At 35.7% G+C, this 20,972-nt stretch overlaps 1 protein-coding gene across 1 annotated transcript in view; it reads right to left on the bottom strand.

Moving 5' to 3' along the window:
- Positions 1-4,720: 4,720 nt before the first annotated feature.
- Positions 4,721-20,972, bottom strand: part of SLCO5A1 (solute carrier organic anion transporter family member 5A1) — a 34,903-nt gene continuing 18,651 nt past the window's right edge. Inside the window, exons 4-9 of the mRNA XM_070942225.1 lie at positions 19,462-19,626; positions 13,225-13,423; positions 10,363-10,522; positions 8,229-8,470; positions 7,589-7,653; positions 4,721-5,652 (exon numbers count right to left, since the gene is read on the bottom strand). Coding sequence (XP_070798326.1) covers positions 5,177-5,652; positions 7,589-7,653; positions 8,229-8,470; positions 10,363-10,522; positions 13,225-13,423; positions 19,462-19,626 — 1,307 coding nt within the window. The 3' untranslated portion in view covers positions 4,721-5,176. The remainder of the gene's footprint in view (positions 5,653-7,588; positions 7,654-8,228; positions 8,471-10,362; positions 10,523-13,224; positions 13,424-19,461; positions 19,627-20,972) is intronic.

The raw sequence follows: 20,972 nt of genomic DNA, 5'->3' as shown, positions 1-20,972 counted from the left end.
ACAAGACAGTGGAATAGAAGAATTGGGCGGGGGGGGGGGAGGAATCACAAAACATAAAAGACCTACAAATAGAAGTAGAAAGAAGAAAATAAAAATAATACCAATAGTAATAGGTATATTGGTACAATTCCAAAATATCTGGAGCATCACCTGAAGATCAGAGGCATTGATAAAATCACTATTAGTCAATTGCAAAAGGCAGCTTTACTTGGAACCACTTCCATCCTGTGATATATACGTTTAACATGAAACATCGGACCATCTCAGGTCCTTGAGAAAGACTTGATAGGGATAAAAAAGCCAGTCTAAATCTCTGGCTGAACATCATAATAGATAGTTGAAGGGGAAAAAAAGGGCACCTTTTGAACATGAAATCAGCAGCCTAAAACTTTTCAAGAATTTGTTGCTGTTAAACAGTAAAGTAAAATCACACTCCACTCAACAGGTATAAAATTACTGTTCATAAATATCCATTGGATGTCACTACAACATCACATAATAGCTTGCAGTAATAATGATAAATATTGGTGCAGACATGGGATTCTTAAATTGTAAATACTGTCAACGAATACCTTTAAAAATGTGAATTTTGGAGTTAAGATGATATAAAGTGAAAATAAGAGCCCACATTAAAACTGGCATTAAATGTTATGTAGTTACAGATCATGAATAAATATAACTGATAGATTAAAACACAGGCAATTTGACTCATATAAAAATGATTAGCTAATTATGAAAAACAGATGCAATTGAGCTGAGCAGCAACAATATACTAAATGAGGTAGTAGCACTGTATCCATATTCACTGTGTTGATTTCTGCAGCAAAACTATTTTGGATCAGAATGGATTCTTCTACTGTTCTCCACCCCAAAAGAACACTTTAAGTTTGGAATAGTACAACAAGATGTGACATAAAACACCACAAAGTTAAAAAGTCATTTTTATTTCAAAATGCCAAGTACTGAAGGTTCATTTGCAAACAGCTATTTACACATATTGTCCATAAAGTTTTACACAAGCTTGTACGTAAGAGTTTGAAAACTGGTTTTAAGAGATAAATATTAGTTCAAATCTTCACTAAAAAAAAGGAACAGTCCACAAATCCCCATTTTGTTTTTACAGATGCAATTTATAGTTTCCTGACTGACACACTTAAAAACATTTATCAAAACTAACATTTTAACTAGTCTGCCCCTTGATTAATAATATTTTCCCTCTTTCAGGTATATTAGGTTAAAACAAAATACAATATGCAACATACTGCTATTTTCCTGAAATCAATGGAAAAAAATATACAGTCTTGTCTATATATTAATGGGGGAGTGTGTGAATTATAAAAAAGTAATGATTCAAAATTGCATATTTAAGAATATTAAGTTCAACCCTGGATTCTTTTGGAACAGTATTTTTTTTAGATTCTTCAACATGCAGTGTATTTTTAATTACACATGGTTTTGGCTAACAGTTCTGTTCTGAAAGTTTATTTTTAAAGTTCAAAAATCAAAGGACACAATTCTTTTGTCTTTGCCACCACAGTTCAGTACTAACCAAATGACTGAGGGAGACGATAATCTGGGAGTAATCAAGGGTTATCTATTGTACATTTTGTGTTCATTTAACAGGTACCATAGTCTGAAACACTGGTCATAATACCTGCAGAACAAAACCTCCCCTACTAAGCTGCTCCTCAGCTGCACCAAATTTTGATTCCTAGACTTCCAAGCCACTATAGCTAAAAGTAAAACAATTAGCAAACTTTGGCAGGACACCGGATCACCATTCTTTGGCTATCGCTATGCTCTGCCAGAAAATTGTTTCCAGATTCAACAGTTAAAGATTTCCAGTTGACAAATGAGAGCCAGTTCTTTCAGTTAAAATATCTAAACTAGTTCAAAGTTGTGCTGCCTCATGAATATTTGTGGAGCAAGAGTATATTGCAAACTTACCATTAAGCTGATAGTCCTGCAAGATAAGCACCTGAGCAGCTATTTGAAGTATTTTTCAGCCTTGAGGGAATTCTTTTATCCCATTAGCACCAGTTGAATCAGTTCAAAGCTGATCCATAGGGTTGCTCATTTACATTAGAGGACCAATGTACATTTTCTGGTACACTAACAATACTTTAAAAAAGACTTTGGGACAACTGCACTCTCTAGGGCACTCTCCATTTTATGACTACATTGCAAAAAAACCAGAACAGTACCAATGCTTAAATGACATAATGAACTGATACGTATATGTAGAAGCTCCATTCAAAAGTTTGCCACAATACATGGTGAGCTCAAAACCAGGCCCACCTGTTTCCTATCTCCATAGATACAGAAAGCAGGTCTGAAAAGGAGCTATACTCATATTTGCTATAATAGGAGTAAAGCTGTCAGTGCAAGTTAAGACCTTACATTACACTAAGGTACATTCAGAGAACTGTACTTCTATTTAAGCAAACATGAGCACTGGTCCCCTTCAGGCCCAAGCAGTTCTCTGTGCTCCTCACTTTTGAGTTCTCTCTTTACTTTCTCTTGGTAGACTACAACTAGCCAACAAATTGGATAAACTGTCTACTTCCAAATTTCAAGTATGCAATCAATACTGACACTTTTGAGGCAATGGTAGGTTTGCATAAATAATCTTAGTACTATATTAATAAACATATATTAGTATTTATGGCAATCTACATCCATGTACATTATTTACACTATGAAAAGATTTAACACTTATTCTAGGATGGAACAAAGAGATAACAAAATTCTTCAGTTATAAGTTGAAGTATTACATTGGTGCATGCTCTCTAGTTTCTCTTCCACAGCTTAAAAAAATGTAATACCTAAGTTAGGAAGCAGAGCATGGCTAAACCTCCTTTTAAGCTATTGCAGTGACATAGCTCAAAATGAAAAAACATACACATGCACAGTGCTTGGAAGATGTATGTCTGAGAAGAGAGCAACTGGCCATTCAACTACCATAGCAAGCTAACAGTATACATGTTCAATTCATGGCATCAATTTTCCTCAGAACGCAATGACACTCATAGGCCTAGTTCAGATAGGCTGATGCCTTTAAAAACTTAGAACACAATCTGATAAAGGAGGTGTCTCCCCACACCTCAAATTCCTCCAGCAACTATTCCCTATGTACAGTCTACAGGGCCTTAGCAATTGAGCTTTGATTGCATACTCATTGCTTATTATGAAATATTTCACTTTTTATTCCCTACTAATAAGCATTTCCTCTCATTGGATTACCACTCCAAAGATTATTTGAGGGGTGCAGAAGGCCTTGGGAGCTGACCATATTCTCATTTGAACTTTTGGAAAGCCACTTTTCAGAAGCTCTTTTTGAATTTACCCTGAACATCAAATTGGTCCTGCCTAGGGAACTGCTCTTCAATGTGTGACTTAAGAGATCCCTTTAGTCTCAGAATCAGACAACAGAATGTAACAAAATATTTTAGATTCAAAAATAGAACAGTTCAATTGCATGAGACATAGCGTTTCCAAAACAGATCTGAACAAGGCTTTTGTGACCTCATCAGGAATACACCCCTGAGTATTGCCTATGTATCTCACTCTTTTAAAGTGTATTAGCATATCTATGAAATGGAAAGCTAACTTGTACTTTTGATTTTAGCAATATGAAAGCCTTGATGGCATTTTTCCCTTAACATATTTTTTTTTTTAAAAAAGATGAAATAATTCTGGCAAGTGCAAAAAGCAATAACTGTGGAATCTTTATTCTTCTTGCCATTTGTCTCCATAACTCCTACTCCTCCTCACCCAAGAAGAACAAGAGGGCTAACAATATGAAAAAACAGTTAAAATGTATAATTTTGAATGGACAGATGGCAGGATGGGAAATCTATAAGCATCCACTTACCTTGCAAATGTTCCACTCTAGCCGGTAGATCTTTTACATTAAAAATCCCTAGTGGCAGGATAAACCACTTGCACAACTGAGTATTATAGGTTGCATTTCAGTCTCAGGTGCTCCAGATATTGGCATCTATAAACACAACCCTTTTTTTTCCAGTAATGAAAAAGTGGTGATCAGATCAGGATGCCCAAGACAATTTCTATTGCTGACAAAGCTAAATAAATATAGTAGATGCCAAATGCTGAAATATAAGCAGGTCTGTACAAGCCTTTAATACGAACTGGATTGTTAAGACCTGTAATTCTCCGTCAAGAAACAGTAGGAACCTAAGAACAGACAACTTGGCAAAACAATCATTTGACTGTACCAGCATATGCTCAGATTGATATTTAGGGCATGATGAGGTATGTAAACAGCAATCTGGGCCATGTGTCAGAACAAATAACCACTGTACCATACCAGCAGAGGATTAGATACTAGAGTCATCTCAGTTTGCCACACTATCAAGGTTAGTGCCCAGAAACAAAAGTAACCTTAAGTTTGGATTTGATGAACTCAATAGGAGTTCTGCAGCTGATTGTTCCTTCTTGCAAAAATATGCAAATACAAACCAGTAAATTTGTTATGCTTTAAGGTTATTACAAAATAGTACTGAAATCACTAATGAGTTATAAATTCACAATTAAAATGAAAAATACACTATCATATTAAAATAAATCATATCATATGATATGATATATCATATCATATTATCAATAACTCATCCTGTTATTGATTTGTCTTAAGATTGTTTTATCTCTTAAAATAAAATGTTTAATTGGTTATTTTATTACTTCAAATAGCCTCTTTCCCAAGTCAGATGATTGAAAATTTTGATTTAAAAATACGCAGAACCAAATTATCCAGTTCACATTGCATAGCTAAGTTGTGCTTTGAAATAGAATTAAAAATAATTACTTGTTCTCCCCTAGTTCAAGAACCAGGGTTGCTTTATCTTCACCAGTGGCATCCATTTCTATCAGAACTGATTTTCACAGTAGAGAATCTATTAGCATTTGCCTGGAACATGCAACTTGAATAGACATACTTAAAGGACTTGCAAACCTATTTTAACATTGCAGTTCCCTAAAAAGAAGAAAGGCCTATCTAAGCTGTTTGGAGGTAACCAGCCCTCAGATATGCCATGGCTCTATGCATTAAGCTGTTCTGGTTTAATATCAGTGGCATATCTTATTAGGAAAAAGAAGGCACAGGCGTTTCAAAAGGCCCCAAACTTAATATGTACGAATAAATAATAATCTGAAGTTACTGCAAGGGCCCCTCTATTTCAGAAGTGACTTCTTGTGAAGGCTTCTCAACTGATGTAGTTATTGCTTCTATTGTAAGGGGGCCAGGATAGGTTTGTGCTGTGTAATGCATTGTTGTTGTTAGATTGACATTGTTACCACGGTCACCTTGAGAGCTAAAAGTGGGGCAGGATCTAGTCCTTGCATAGTTTTGCTGAGCAACTTTGTTACACATCACTTCGCTCACAGTGCTGACAGGAGCATCTTCCCACATCTGCCTTTGCTGCTTATTTTCTTTATACTTAATGGTGTACCAAGCAAGGAAAATGAATAGGAAGCCAACAAATTTGAGACCAGCTGCCAGACCAAAGTACACAAAACGAAATGACGTCACATCGTATTCCCAACATGAGCCTTGAACACCACATTCCTGTTGCCACAGCATGCAGGTAGTATCAATGACGGCACCAAAATAAATTGGGGTAGGAATGTATGCTGTAATAAATAGGAAAAGTGAAGTCAATCAACTCCTATATTAAAACAGTTATTGGGAAATTTTTTGAGAAAGTACAGAGTAAAGCTAAACCTATAATATTTCTATTTTTAAAGTGGTTTTGGCTAGGATATACATCACATCACATACAAACAGAATGAGACAAAATTCTCATAAGATGCTTATAAATGACTTGGTTTAGAAGAGTTAAATTTTAACTCTTTCCAATAGTACATTTTTATTTATTTTGAATTATTGCCAATGGAATGCTAGATATGTCTCATACTGGTTCATGACAGACAATTGTTGAATTTTTAAGAATTCTGTGAACTAGTTAAAAGAAGAGAAGAGCCATGATGCTTGTGCGCTGATCAACTGTTTGGCGACTCATTGAGTCGCACAGCAGAGCAATGGAGCCAGCAAAGATAGCTGATAATATATTTATCACCACATCATTAAACATATCCCATATAAATCTCAATCAATAATATCTTAAAATATTAGAATTTCAAATGTTAAATAACTTTAAGTCAACTTTAATAAAATTATTCAAGTTTCAGAGAATATCAAGGTAAATTGGTTGGTCATATTCCATAAATCCAGAATAAGACCCTACTTCAGGTTACTGGAAGTTTATTCCAAACAACAGCTACTAAATAACCTCAGTACTTAGTAGCTATGCTTGATTTCATAGTAAGTACTACAGCTAGTATTCTCACCAACCTTGTGTCTGACCCTGTCCCTGTTTCTTTTAAAGAACCATGTTTTCAATTTTAGCTACCGTATTTTTTGGTGTATAAGACGCACTTCCCCCCCTAAAAAAGTGGGTGGAAATGCCTGTGTGTCTTATACAGTGAATGTTGCCAAAGCCCCACCCACCGGCCCCCACCCTTCGGCCTCTGCCTCCCACCAATTTGCCTCCTTGTAGCAAACAGCCTGTTCAGCTTCAGCACAGCCTGATTTAGCACAAGCAGCTGATTGATAGTTGGATCAGCCTCCTGTAATACTGCTGATCAGCTGTTCCAGGCTGCGGGGATCGCCACCGCCCATTGCCCCAATCACCGCTGCCACCTATCGCTGCCTCCACACACCCCATTTTTGGCTCCCATGCATCACATTTTTGGCCTGTTCCATTGCCCATCGCCACCTGGAACAGGCCGAAAATTAGACACACAGAGGCCAAAGATGGGGCGCCAGAGGTGGCATTAGGCGGCAGTGGTGATGGGTAGTGACGGTGGCAATCCCCGCAGCCTGGAACAGCTGATAGGTGGTATTCCGGGAGGCAGATCCAACCGCCAATCAGCTGCTCATGCTAAACCAGGCTGTGCTGAAGCTGAACAGGCTGTTTGCTGTTTACTGCAAGGAAGCAAATTGCTGGGAGGCAGAGGCAGACTTTTCCCCCCTTGTTTTCCTCCCCAAAAGCTAGGTGCGTCTTATAGTCCGGAGCATTTTATAGTCCGAAATATACAGTAACTATAGTATTTGGTATATACAATCTGTTACAAACAAATCAGGTTTAAAGTTAAGAAAAATATTAACAAGAACACATAAGAATTCATGGTTACCTAAAATGAAAGTAAATATTTATGGAGTTCTCCCCTTTATTACAGTAGAGAAATATGGGAGGGGGAATGGTAATGTAGTCTTAAACCAGATTAGCAAGGGTCGATAACTAATATATCCACCCCAGCCACTGTAGAAGTGCAAGGTTATGTGCGTGGATTTAAAAAAACTGAGAAAATAAAAGAGGGCACCAATTAAAAGAGGGCGTCTTTTAATTAAGACCCCATCAAAAGTGTCAGATCATAGGCAGGGAAACCTTTTTTTAAAAAAAGTGCTACTTTCAGCTGCCTTGACAATTCTTCTACCAATTCACATAATATTTCAATATAGTCAATGTAACCAACTGTGAGGCACTAGATCTGCCTCTGCACTTACCAAGAGTTCTTAATAAAACAAATTGCATGCCAAGAGCAAAAGGCCTCTCACCCTTTTCCACAGACCTATAAAAAGATACAATATATTTTAAAGTCTTGAACAGGGAAAATGGTAGGAATGACTACTTAACTGTTACTTGATATAACTCTTCTCCTTAGCCACATCCCAGGAGAGTGACCCAATACTAATCCGGTGTTCAGTAGAATCAAAATCAGAAGTTCAGCGAAACAAAAACTTTATCCAGGAAGCAAAGTGAGAAATTTTCCTTACATTTCTGATGACAAGTAGATTCAATCAAATCTAGATTGACAAGTAGATTTATTTTCTAAGTAAAGTGTCTTCCCATTCTCCTTAGCGTCCTGCAATCTACCCAATAACAAATATCCTCTCAGACACAACAATTACCTTCTCTGATTTCTACAATTCTAAAACATGTTGATTCATATATTAATTATTATGTATCATCAATGAAAAGATGAGTGAAATCAAACTTTGTAAATCCATCTATCTCTAGAAGTAACGTAATTCATCATCAGAAAAGTAAAGCTGAATTATGTTTTGTGGAAGATGACAGAGAAACTCAATTATAATATAAAGCATGATATGCTAGTAGACAGAAATGATCCAGGCAACTTCTCACCTGAGAGTAACTATGATTGCTGATGGTTGGGCACATGCTGTGATAAGTGTTACTATGAAGAGAAAAATGAGGAAAGGGATGAGTGTGTTGCAGGTTCTATCACACTTTCCTGATACAGCATAGCCATTCTCATTGAGATATGTTTTGACGATCACTACTCTTAGCTGGCTACGCTGTCCAACTGTGGGTGGTGTGATAACTTGCCGGCTTTGGACACAGGCACAATCTGTGTAATTTCTTATCTGTAAAAGATTTAAAAAGTGTAAAACAATAATTAGTCCTTATTTGTATTTTTATCAAGAATGCTTGCATTCTGGTACATGTGCTTCATCTTATTTATGACTCTAAGTAAAGCACAATACAGCCAGGACAGTTACAGCAGATAAGAAATGCTCTTCATCTGAAGGCAAAATATTCTATAGAGAAAAAATTGTAACAGTATTTCAAAATATTTGAATTGAGTGTTTTAAAAGGAAGATTTAAGAAAGGCCTTCCTGGTCTAAAGTTATAGTGTTGTTGTTGTTTTGCAAATAGCAAGCTAAATACTTAATTAATTAAATGCAAAATTTTATGTTAATTACCTAGTTTCGAGGAAGTTCACAGAAACAAGGAAAATGCATACATGAAAGGAGAACACAGTATCAAAATTCTATGTCTAACAGTCCTGGATTGGCTTTAGGCTAAGGCCAAATAGGTAAACCCAAGACTATAGATTAAAGAGTTACAGAAAACTTGATGGAATATTTCCATTTCTTGTAATGTAAAAATTGTTGGGTTTTAATAATTTAATTAGAAAATCTTCTGACTCTAGCAGACTATCTGCTGGACATGCTGATCATAGCAGCCTTCATATTACCAGTATTTATTAAATTTATTTGCCACCCATCTTGCTTCGAAGTGACTCTGGGCGACGTACAGCATTAAAAGCATTCAAACTGTAAGATAAATATTTCTAAAATGATAAAAATGGAGTTACAATAAAAAATAAAATTATAGTTAAAACATGGGGAGAGAGGGAGCAGGAGGATCAGGGTGGTGAGATGGGATTATCTCTTAATTCATCCAGCACTTCCAGTGTGATGCTCACCCATTGGGGGCCCAAGCCATCTCGCAGAGCCAGGTCTTCAGGCCTTTATGGAAGATCAGAAGGAGGGAGCCTATCTCACCTCCCAGGGTAAGATGTTCCAAAGGAGAAAAGCCATGGCAGAGAAGGCCCTTCTACTGGACCCCGCCAGCTGAAATTCCTTGATTGACAGGGCCCGCAGCATGCCTGCTCTGCTAGTGCAGTACTGAAATTGCCATTTCATCGAACTATGCAAAAATAATTTCCACATCTTTATCGCAGTTGAGGAGAAGGCAAGGAGAACCTAGAATTCTGCAAGCCTTTCTAATTTGAGGAAGGGAGTTTTACATGCTGAGAAGTTTCCAATAGCACATGTTTTCTGAAACCTTCTCACACAAGAAAAAACTTTGACTCCATAATCCATGGGAAGGTGGAAAACTCAGAGCATATAAGAACTGTTGTGGGATTTGCAAGGGACTGATCAATAGGGGATGGCTATTGAATGACTATGATATTCAGGCCCTATATCTACAACGTCTTTGCCCCATAATTGAACTTAGTGATACCTTCTTGTAGTCTGGGCATGTACTCACAGCCAATGAAATTATAATGCATTTAATAAAGTCAATTAAAGTTATATGTGCCTTGGGTTTTTGCCTTACCAGGAAACTACAAGATTGGTGAATGTATACAGTGCTCATAGTTATATCCGGAGATCTAAGTCTCACACCAAAAGACAATAGAGGATGATCTAACAGTAGGAATAGCTGCCTAAAAACTCTTACACATACCTCTGTCGGAAACAGATAAACAAATAAATAAAAACATCTTAATAGCTGCAAATCACTATTGTATAACAATTATTTTGGCTACCTCACATATATGAATGCTTCATAATGTTTGATGCCTAAGACTTTTTTATATGCAAAACAGGCATTTTACTACAATGTTGCTGTCCAGACTATTAAGAAAACAGCTTTGTGATCTACAATACTGAAAATAGAATTTATTTTTGGTGATACATTGTTTTTCTAACAGCAACATAAGTTATCACTTTGTAGGCATACTCACTCCTGTGCTATAATTTCCACTGCTAATGCAACCAGCAAGACAAGGGTTAAAATATGTGATCCCATCTGATCCACACACAGGTTTGTATTCATGGATTTTGCAGCCACAATTAACATTACAGCTTCCAGTCAGATTCCTATGTGCCATGGTGAGAGTAGGTCTAAAAAAATAAGATGGGGGAATGGGTTATAATATCTATTCATTGCAGAATATGAATTGATGCCAACAGATACAAACTCTAAGAAATATATTTTCCAATATCATATACAGTAGTGGCCAAAATTGTGGAAACCTTTTGGGAAAAGTGTGTTTTCTAAAACTAGCTAATAACACTTTTTTTTTTGTAGTACCAGTGAAATGCTACTGGTAGGAAAAAATGCTACCGGTTCTTTGGAACCAGTAGTTAAAAAATGCTTTAAAAAGTAAAAATAAAGTTCCAACGATTGTGTGGCACAGCTGATTGTCGCACAGCTGATCGTCGGAACTTTTTTTTTTTTTTTTTTTTTTTTTTTTACTTTTTAAGCATTTTTTTACTATTAGTTCGCCGGAACCGGTAGTAAAACAATGCTAAAAGAAATTTTTAAAAAGTTCCAATGATTGTGCGGCACAGCTGATTGTCGCAACTTTTTGTTTTTTTAAACTGGTTTATTAGCCTTCAAACCTCAAAAATACACTTTTCCCAAAAGGTTTCCACAATTTTGGCCACTACTGTACTTTTCTCTTAATATATTTAATCCTATTCAGATATGCAAATTCAAGCTATTTAGTATTTCTGATTATATATCCTCTTCTAAAAAATATACTTTATGATTATTCATCATCTCTTGGTTGACTCACTGTGTATCTGAACGAATCACTCTAGAAAAAGGATGTGATATGTTCCCCCTCCAGAGGTGCTGCCCATGCCCGATACCTGAAACATTCCATTTGTCACATTTTTGTATGAGTACAGGCAGTCCTCAATTTACAACAGTTCATTTAGTGACTGTTTGAAGTTACCAAAAAAAAGTGGTGTTATTAGCCATCAAACCTCAAAAATACACTTTTCCCAAAAGGTTTCCACAATTTTTGCCACTACTGTACTTATAAAGATACAAATCAAGCTATAATTTTTAGACAGATCCATATATGATGTGATGCTAGGGAAACACCAGCGTTTCTTGCACTAAATCTCCAAACCATCATTTCTGCAGCTCCTAGAATTCTATCTAAACACATTATAAATTTTAGTTTTCTAACATAGGAAATACATAAAAACTATAATGTTAACCTAGATAGGTTAAGCAATCCTTTTAAAAGGGAATCAGTCTGGTGGGGTGGTGAAACCCCCACTCACTTCAGTTGTTGTTGTGGAAAAATAGGAGAAGGGAGTATTAATATGTTTGTCACCTTGAGTTGTATATGAAAAAAGGGATAGGATAAAAGCCTTTAAAACTGAGTGAGGGTGGGGAGCACCCTAATCCCTTTTTAAAAAATCCTGGCTCCTGCTATATGTGTATGATGCATCCTAATCACTTGGACGCTTCGTTTTATCCATTATAGCCCTGTCCCTTCCCCGACCATTAAATTCAGCTCTGATCACCATGATTTTACAGCCCTTCACTGAATACACAGGGAGACAAAAGTAAACTCTAGACATCTTGTCTGCTGCTCTATCATGCTTTTACATTTTGTTTTGATACATTATATGAATACTGGTATTTTATATTCAAAAAAATATAACGGATTACCTTACATCTACAACTTTATGCCTCCATTATTTTGAATTGTAATTCCCGTCATTCCCAGCTGGCACAACCCCAACACAATTGAATAACTAGTTGGGGAAGGTTACCAGTATGTCAAAACTTTTCTAAACCCACTGCCTGTTTCAGAATTCCTGAGATATTGTGTTTTTCTTTAATTAGCTGAAAACTGAAATTTCCAGCTAAATGACACTATAGGTCATGAATACTACGAAGCATTACAAAAGCTCCCACCAAGCACAGAAAAAACAGACTAGAATTCTATGGATGTTTGAATTTTTAAAAAAACATTTTACAATTATTTCATCCAAACATCTACATTCACTTAGTTATAATGGTTAAATGAGCTCATAAATTTATGTTCTGAAAATATATTTCCTCATCACCAATTTAAAGTTCTTGGCCCAATGGTCATTACCATAATTCGCAGTATTAAGTATATATTATGGAAATAAATATTGATGTTGTATAGGAAGGTAATATGTGTGTGGGGGGGATGGGATATTGATTTGATTTTGGATTCATTCAGCCAAATGTCAAGATCTGTTCTAAAAATACTCAGATTGGAGAGAAAATAGAATACTGAAAGCACTAAATATCCTTCAAAATCCATGTCTTTATGTTTTCTAAGGTCAAGCTTTACAAAACATTCAGCTGTGAAGGCTGGCAAGGAAATAGGGAAATGGCTTTTTATCAGATTTCTTCCATTAAAATTAGCTTATCTCACACTCAGAAGAGCATAACCCAAGAAATACTGTGATCTCCAAAACTATATCCCATAAATGATGGAAATGACCCTTAGTAGCTTTTCTTCAAATAAATAAATTAGAAGTGATATGTGTATATCTAAAACATTGTGTATTTTCATATTAGGTTCTTTGCATTTTGCATATAATACTTACCAGAGATTGTTTATTTGAACACAGCAGATGAATTGTTATTTCTTGTGGAGTATTTCAATCCACGATTATACAATATATTCCTTTCTTACTTACTTATTAAGGCACTTTTAAATTATTTAATGTTCTTATGAAAAAGATACTGCCATTTATACAGCACAAAAAGGCTGGCTTTGATGCAAAGCATAAATTATTTAGAAAGCTCAAAATATATTTACCCCGTGGTATATGGTATATTTATACCTCCTAGATTAATACTTTCACATCCAACTATGAAGAGTGTTGAAAAGCATAACAGAGATACTCCACTGCAAATCATTGCTAGTTTTGCAGATTCTCTTGCACCAAGTTTCAGCTTTTTTATAATGTAACCTCCTAAGACAATTCCAACGCCAGCACTTGGAACAATAATCACACCTGATTAAAGAAAAAGAAAAAGGGGAAAGTTAAAACATTTAACTTTGTTAAACATGTTAAAATGTATCGTATGGAAATACCTTTTCTATAAGAGAAGTATACCAACTCTCTACATTTTTTATATTAACAATATTTATAACCCCATCCTGAAGATCTATTTGAAACTCCTAAGATAGCTAAATGATAAATGCCATTTGTTTGATTAGCAAACAGTTATTTAGTGCTAAATAATTAGAAAATAAATAATCACAACTGCAGTGGAACGAGTTAAGAAACAACTAATAAGGGGAGCATAATTTCTTTAAAAAATCAATCTACAACAAAAATGAAGAGGTTAAAAAATTGTAGCAATGTTAATTTAGAATAGAAATTGAAAAAAAAAAATCTCAGAGATAGAGTTGCACTGAAATTACACATTAGAATTAAGATTAAAAGGCCAGAGAAAGTACAATGCCATTGTTTATCACTGAAAATATACTAAGATCATTTCATATGCAATAGTCAACTACTGAAAAGAGACCCTTTAGCAGGGGTGAAATCTAAAATTTGTTACTACAGGTTCTGTGAGTGTGGCTTGATGGGGGGGGGAGTAATGTGACTGGGTGGGTGTGGCCAACTTTTTTTTTTTTTTTACTTTTAAAAGTATTTTTTCTACAACCTTAAGAGGTTACAGAAAAAAATGCTTTTAGAAGCCTCTGATGATCAGGCAACTCAGCTGGGATCGCCAGAGGCTTTTAAAGGCATTTTTTAAAAAAAATGCTTTTAAAAGCCTCTGACGATCCCAGCTGAGCCGTGCGATCATCAGAGGCTTTTTTTTTTTACTTTTAAAAGCATTTTTTCGGCCGAAGAGGTTGTAGAAAAATGCTTTTAAAAGTAAAAAAAACAGCCTCTGATGATTGCGCGGCTCAGATGGGCATGGGGAGGGGCCGCAGGGATTTTTGCTACTGGTTCTCCAAACCACATGCCGCCATTGCTACCGGATCGGGCGATCCAGTCCGAACAGGAGCATTTCACCAATGCCCTTTAGCTTAACTTAGTTGGCAATGGCACTCATATGATGATAGGTATTTATGAATTCAGAACAGGATGAACAGGTATTCCTCAACTTACAACCAGGCACCTTAGTGACTATTTGAAGTTACGATGGAAGCAAAAAAGGGGATTTATGACCCAGATTCAAAGTTTCAATGGTTGGGCCCTTCCACAGTCATGTGACCGAACTTTGGGTACTCAACATGGCCAGCTTTATGACAATTTGCAATATCCCACAATCACATGACATTTTACGGTTTAAGATTTACTTCCGTTTTTTGGCAAAACCACATCCATAGCAAACCACTGGTTCTCTTAATGACTGCCACAAAAAAGGTTGCAAAATTACTATCATCACAACATAGGCTCCGTTATGGTCATATGTCAAGGACTACTTGTATGTATTTGACATTATCTAAAGTCTAATTTTTATTAAGCAAGAGACACAGTGATAATTGGTCAGTGTTAATTATGGAGTGCAACATGATGGCATATTAGATGAAGTTGCAAATAACCAAGTTTATAAACTTAGCTATAAGCTTAGCATTGAGAGAATAAGAGAGGCTTCTTCCTTAAATATGAGAGAAGATGGTTTATCAACCTGGGAAAATTGATCCTTGCCTCAATTAGAGATGCAGTTGACATCAATGAACAAAGTTTGAGAAGGTCTAATGCTACACTTTGGCCTTTCAATCCTTTGAAGACTCAAAGGCTGTGTCACCAGAAAATGCAGTGCCAATTTTTTTTTTTATTTATTTATTTATATTTTTTTTGAGGAAGGTTAAGTTTTTTAGAATATGAATGGGAGTGAGAAATGTTTCCTTACCCACTTCATGTAAAAAAACAGGGATTTTCCCATAATCAAATTCTAAACAGAGATCTTTAAAGAAGGATGAAATACTGCTTTAGTTTTACATTAGCTGGAAAGGAAATAAGCTCCCGGTATTATGAAAACCACAAAATGAAAAAGAATAAAATATTGCCTTATGTCCTTTATTTATAACATATGATTATTGAAGGTCATAGTTAATATATCATTTCAGAGATTTTATGGGACTGTGATTTTTTTTTTTTTTTTTGCTGATATACTGGATTTGGGATTAGGATTTTTTCTTTTTTTGAAGTTTTATTTGGTGGGAGAGCAGTATAAAAGGGAAAATATTCATATTAATTAATTTTGGGATTTTAAAGCCTGACAAATTATAATCTTTGATTTAAGACCACAATTGGGACTGGAATTTCTGTTGCTAAGCGATAGTCATAAAGCATAATGTCACATGACCTTATGACACATGACACTTAGCAGCAGCAATCCCAGGACTTCCCACTGTCATCATAACTCCCCTGTAGCTGAGAGGGAAATGAAGTGGAGGGAGTCCCAGGTAAGAAATGCAGATGCTGCAGAGGGATGAAGGAAGCCCTACAAGGCCCAGTGCAGTGTGGCACAAGATCAGGGAGGCTGGGGAAAGAGGATGTGGAACATGAGCATGCATGTGTGAGCACAAGGAAGCTGGAGAAAGAATATGCTGGGCTGTAGCTCGGGGCTTCTTGGCATGCCATGAGGCCGGGGCTGCAGGGAGCCCCTGAGCCACAGCACAGCGTGAAGGTGCAGTCTTCCCAGGAAGCTCCGAAGCCTAGCGCTAGCCCAGTGTGGGAAGCCCCCTCTCCTAGAAGAATTAAATATTTTGAGGAATATTAAAAAGGCAGAATATTATATTTCCCTAAATGGGAAATGGAGAAACATGTTTTTTAGAGGCAGGAAGCAGCCCCCAAGTCTTTCTTAATAGTCCACAAAGGATGCCAGCACTTAAGAGATTAAGAGTTTATTAGAAGAAGAAGAAGAAGTCAACTATCTAGATGGCTCCATTCATAAGCAAAGCAAATACTGCAGGCAGAAATCCATTCAAGACAGGATATTTCGAAACTGCTTGCAACAAAGTTTGACAGCTAACAAAAGCAGAGTGATAGGATTAGAAGCAGCCCCTCAACCAAGATCCAACACAGGACAAAAGCCATTAGCCACAATAGGAATTGCCCAACACTCTTTCAGAACACGAATCCCTTCATTGCAGTCCAAACTTCAAAGTCACAGAAACCTGGGAGCTCAGATAAATAATATGCCAGAGGTTGACCAGATTAGCTCAGACAAGCACCTAGGATTTGCATTTCTTCTTTTAGCTGGCCTATAGATGACCCCTACATAACCCCTACATAACTCCATAGGAATCTGACAACAGCCAATAGGATATTAAAGGACACGCTCTTGCACAGGAACAGGAAGCTCAAATATAAAGCCCAAAGAAAGTATAAAACCTACCCACTCTCAACTCCATTTTTGTCAGTTGCCCAAGTGGTTCTGCTTCATCAATAAACCATATTTCCAATCAGCCTCCATGTTTCCAGTGTCTTTCTCCCAGCTTGGAACTGAACCAGATGGATATTCCTTCCAACACCAGCATGGTCCAGCAGTACAAAGGGGCTTCTTCTCACTACAGGAAGTAAACCCAGCTCACTCCCATCCATAGTTGCTCTTGCCACCCTGCATGTCTGCTGCCCTGGCTTTTCACATGGCCACTGCTGCCCACATAAGACCATCTTCCCCAGATCTCGAAAGAAAACACATTGGGCAACCTAGGGAAGAAGTCAGTATCTTTCCCTTTTATGGTTCTAGGAAAATGACAATAGAATATTTACCAGTTATATGAATCCTTTTTTTAGAATGGAAGGCCTAGAAATCAAAAATCCACTATTTATAGTTTTTAATAACCAGACTAAAACCAAACTGAACTTTTAATAAGGTTTTTAAATATATTATCAAAATTATGTAATTAATAATATGTATGAACTGCAAGACAAAGCTTTCTAAAAATAGCATTCAATTATGCTGTTCCTTGCTCAAAAGAAAATTCCAACTAAAGCACATGTTTAATCACTGCATAAAGCACCCTAAAGCAAAACCAGTCTTCAGTGAGCAGATTCCTGCTTCATCCTTTGATTTGTCAAAATTCCTCATACAGAGAACTGCAGCATTTTATAAATATTCCTTTCTGATGGCTTCTCATATATGTAACTACAATCCTTATTGTCTTTACTACAGAATAAGGAGAATTCATTTCTTGGTAAATATACATAGGACTGGCTTTGAAAATCTATGTTAATTAGGCTATGTGTCTTTATGCATTTTAACACATACTAACATATGTTTTCACTGAAGTGTTGCTTGTGGCCACTTAATACCGGTATCTGAACATGTTACAGAGCAAATCAGAAGGCTTCAAATTAGCATGATCATCTTAGAAAAAAGTGTTAAGGTTTTTCCCCAATTTCTTTTCTCCATAATAATTGAATAACTGTATTAATTAATTAAGCCTGTATTAATCTTATTTTAAAAGCTTTTAAAATTGTGTGTTATTGTTTAAGAACAAATTAAACAGTCCGATTTTACACTTCTACATAAAAGTAAACCTAACCATTTCCAAACTTCTGTTTATACATTTTTAATCAATAAATTATAAGTCTATTTAATGTTTTAAAAAAAACTAAATACATTTGAAATAATCATACTGACGGTATTATACTGAGTTTTAATATTATTTTAATTCAGGAATAGCAAACTTATTTAATGGCAAGTGTATTGTACCGTTACCTCAAACCAAGAGATGACAGGTTATTTTCATTCATAAAACCAAAATGCCTTCAGAAAATTTAGCTTCCAGGATACAACTTCATAATCAGATTATTCAAAAAGTTTCATATTGAAAGTTATGGGCTGTAAGAACTAAAGAGCTTATTTTTTTTATCAGAACAGTTATTTCATGATTTAAATGATCTAAGTGGTCCAAAAACACATGAAATTACTTATTAAAATATTACTGACAATTCTATTAAGTTCTTTGTTAATGAACACATTAAATTTATCTTTGTGAGGATTGACTAATAGTCTTGTCAAGAAGTAACCTGCATGAATCTTTCTTATTTACTTATGTAAATCAAATTAGCTGGCTATTAAAAACAGTTCAGCAAGTTCACGTTGGATATACCTGGAACATTTTGATACTGACATATTTAACTGCTTAGTTTAATGTTATTCTGTTCCAATATGTGTACACATTTTAAATTTTGTGGTTTTGTAAACTTCTTGGTTGAAAATAGGACAAGCATAAAGCATATGATTTGCTACTACATGATAAGAAATATTGAAAACCTCCAACTGAAAGGCTATATCATGCTAAATAGTATGGACAGCCTCAGTTGCAACTGCACCAGATATCGGATTAGCTGTTGCTAAAATAGATTTCTGGTCTCAACCAGTTTGGCAACACTTATTTATTGTGTGTACTGCCATAATCAACAAGGACACCTGGCAATTACAAGAATAAAAACATCCTAAAGTATACTCAAAATATCATTTAAACATATATATTAAATATTCAAAGTAAGAAAATTTTAAAAAACCGAGCAATAAAAATGTTATGATTATGTAGAGGGATCATTCATACATGTACATTTTAGTGATAAATAAAATCCATGCAGCACTGCAAAAAGAATGAGAAAAAAAACATAACTTTTAATTCTTAGCATAAGAGCAAACATTTAAAGAATGCTAGTAATGCCAGAATTTTTTTTCCCTGCTACTGATGACTCTTATCCGTTAAAGCACAGATCAGTAGCTCTATCAGCTATTTGTAAATCTTGTAAGAACAAATCTCAGACAATCACCAAATTTTGCAAAAACAATGCCATTTTAATTTGTTAGTGTTAATAGTGTGGGTTGATCAAAAAGGCTGTTTGATGGGAAACCAAACATCATAGTGACACAAATTCTATGTTGCTAAATCGACATGGTATCAACAACAAATTATTCATACTTAAAGCGATAAGTGTGAGGCAGAGAATCTGCGCATTTAAAACAATTAAGAACAGAATCCTGATTATTTTGCATTAACTTTCTTTTTATAAACTGATGAAAATAATCCTTAAAAGATTTATTTACAGCAATATCTTACCAGTGTAGATGCTGGCATTGGAAGCTGGGATGCCAAACTGTGACTCAATGAACTTGGGAATAAAGGTAATAAAAGCAGTAACAATAGCACATTCAGCTGTGTATGACAAACTCACAAAAAGGAATGTCATGTTGCTTAAGATCCTGAAAGCTGCTCTTGGGAGTTCTATAAAAAAAAACAAAAAGCAGTAAAAGAAGGACACCTAAAAGTTGTCCAGAATGGAGGGGAGGCCAAGAACAATCAAGGTATCACTTAGTAAATGGTTGCCTTCTCAAGCCATGAAGTTCTTCCCAAGAATTCCACTGGACACAAAAAACAACTGCCCTCTAGTGTGTTTTTCCAAAGCATTTTGTGAGATAGTATGTATTCCATATTCAGAAAGTTCCAGGTTTATTTATTAGCTTCCAGCGGGGGCCGGGGGAGGAGAGACTTTGGCATAACGATTCCTTATCAGTACCCTTGCTTGCCTTCCCTTTCCCTGCAATCCCTTCCTTTACTCAAATAACAATCACATACAGTAGCTTTGATGAGAGGGGGGACTCCTTTAAGAAAATGTATAAATTAGTGACTGCTTTGACATTCCTTCTTGTAGCAATGCAAAATGCAACTTTCACTACCATGCTCAATAAATAAAAAAAAATTTTTTTTGCTTTCATAGTTCATGAGAGAGAAATACCAAAGAATGACAGTTATGCCATTCTCATTATCTCTGAACTTAAGTAGGAGAAATGAAAATGCTACTCCAAAAGAACGAATTCAAATTATTTCTGCTTAGGGGGAACTTTGCAGTAGACCCAGTCGTAAGTTTCATCTTACTTAAAAGTAAAGCAGTTGTCGGTCCATTTACTTATATTTTTTTATAGCTTTAACTAACAGAGTAGCTAGATATATGGTATTTCAGTCATGTAACATCTCTCACTAAGACTTCTTTAAAATCCAGTCGAATATTTCTATATGTGGCTTAATAAGAACTGGGAGAAGCAAGATCTTCACTACACAGAGATATATAATGTTTCATAATTAAATACAAATTCAAATAGAGGTAATCCTCAATTTACAATTCATTTAGTGACTGTTTGAAGTTACAACAGCATTGAAAAAAATGACTTATGAGCTTTTTTCATACTTATGATCACTGTAGCATCCCCATGGTCATGTGATCAAAATTAGAGTACTTGGCAATTGACTCATATTTATGATGGTTGCAGTGTCCTGGGGTCATGTGATCACCTTTTGTAACCTTCCAACAAGCAGTCAATGGGAAAACCAGATTCACTTAACAACCATGCTATTAACTTAACAACTGCAGTGATTCACTTAACAACTATGGCGAGAAAGGTGGTAAAATGGGGCAAAACTTAACAAATGTCTCACTTAGCAACAGAAATTTTCTGCTCAATTGTGGTTGTAAGTCGAGGACTACCTGTATGTATGTTTGCTTGAAAAGAAACAGACTTTTCAGTTTCTTCAAATCTAATTTGACTTAGTGCTTCCTACTGTTATTTAAATAA

This window comes from Pituophis catenifer, unplaced genomic scaffold, assembly GCF_029215685.1.
Source record: "Pituophis catenifer annectens isolate HBS135680 unplaced genomic scaffold, rPitCat1.0.hap2 SCAF_3, whole genome shotgun sequence".
Classification (NCBI taxonomy): Eukaryota; Metazoa; Chordata; class Lepidosauria; order Squamata; family Colubridae; genus Pituophis; species Pituophis catenifer.
The sequence above is the reverse complement of the archived record's forward strand: the minus strand, read 5'-3'. Positions and strand labels throughout refer to the sequence as shown.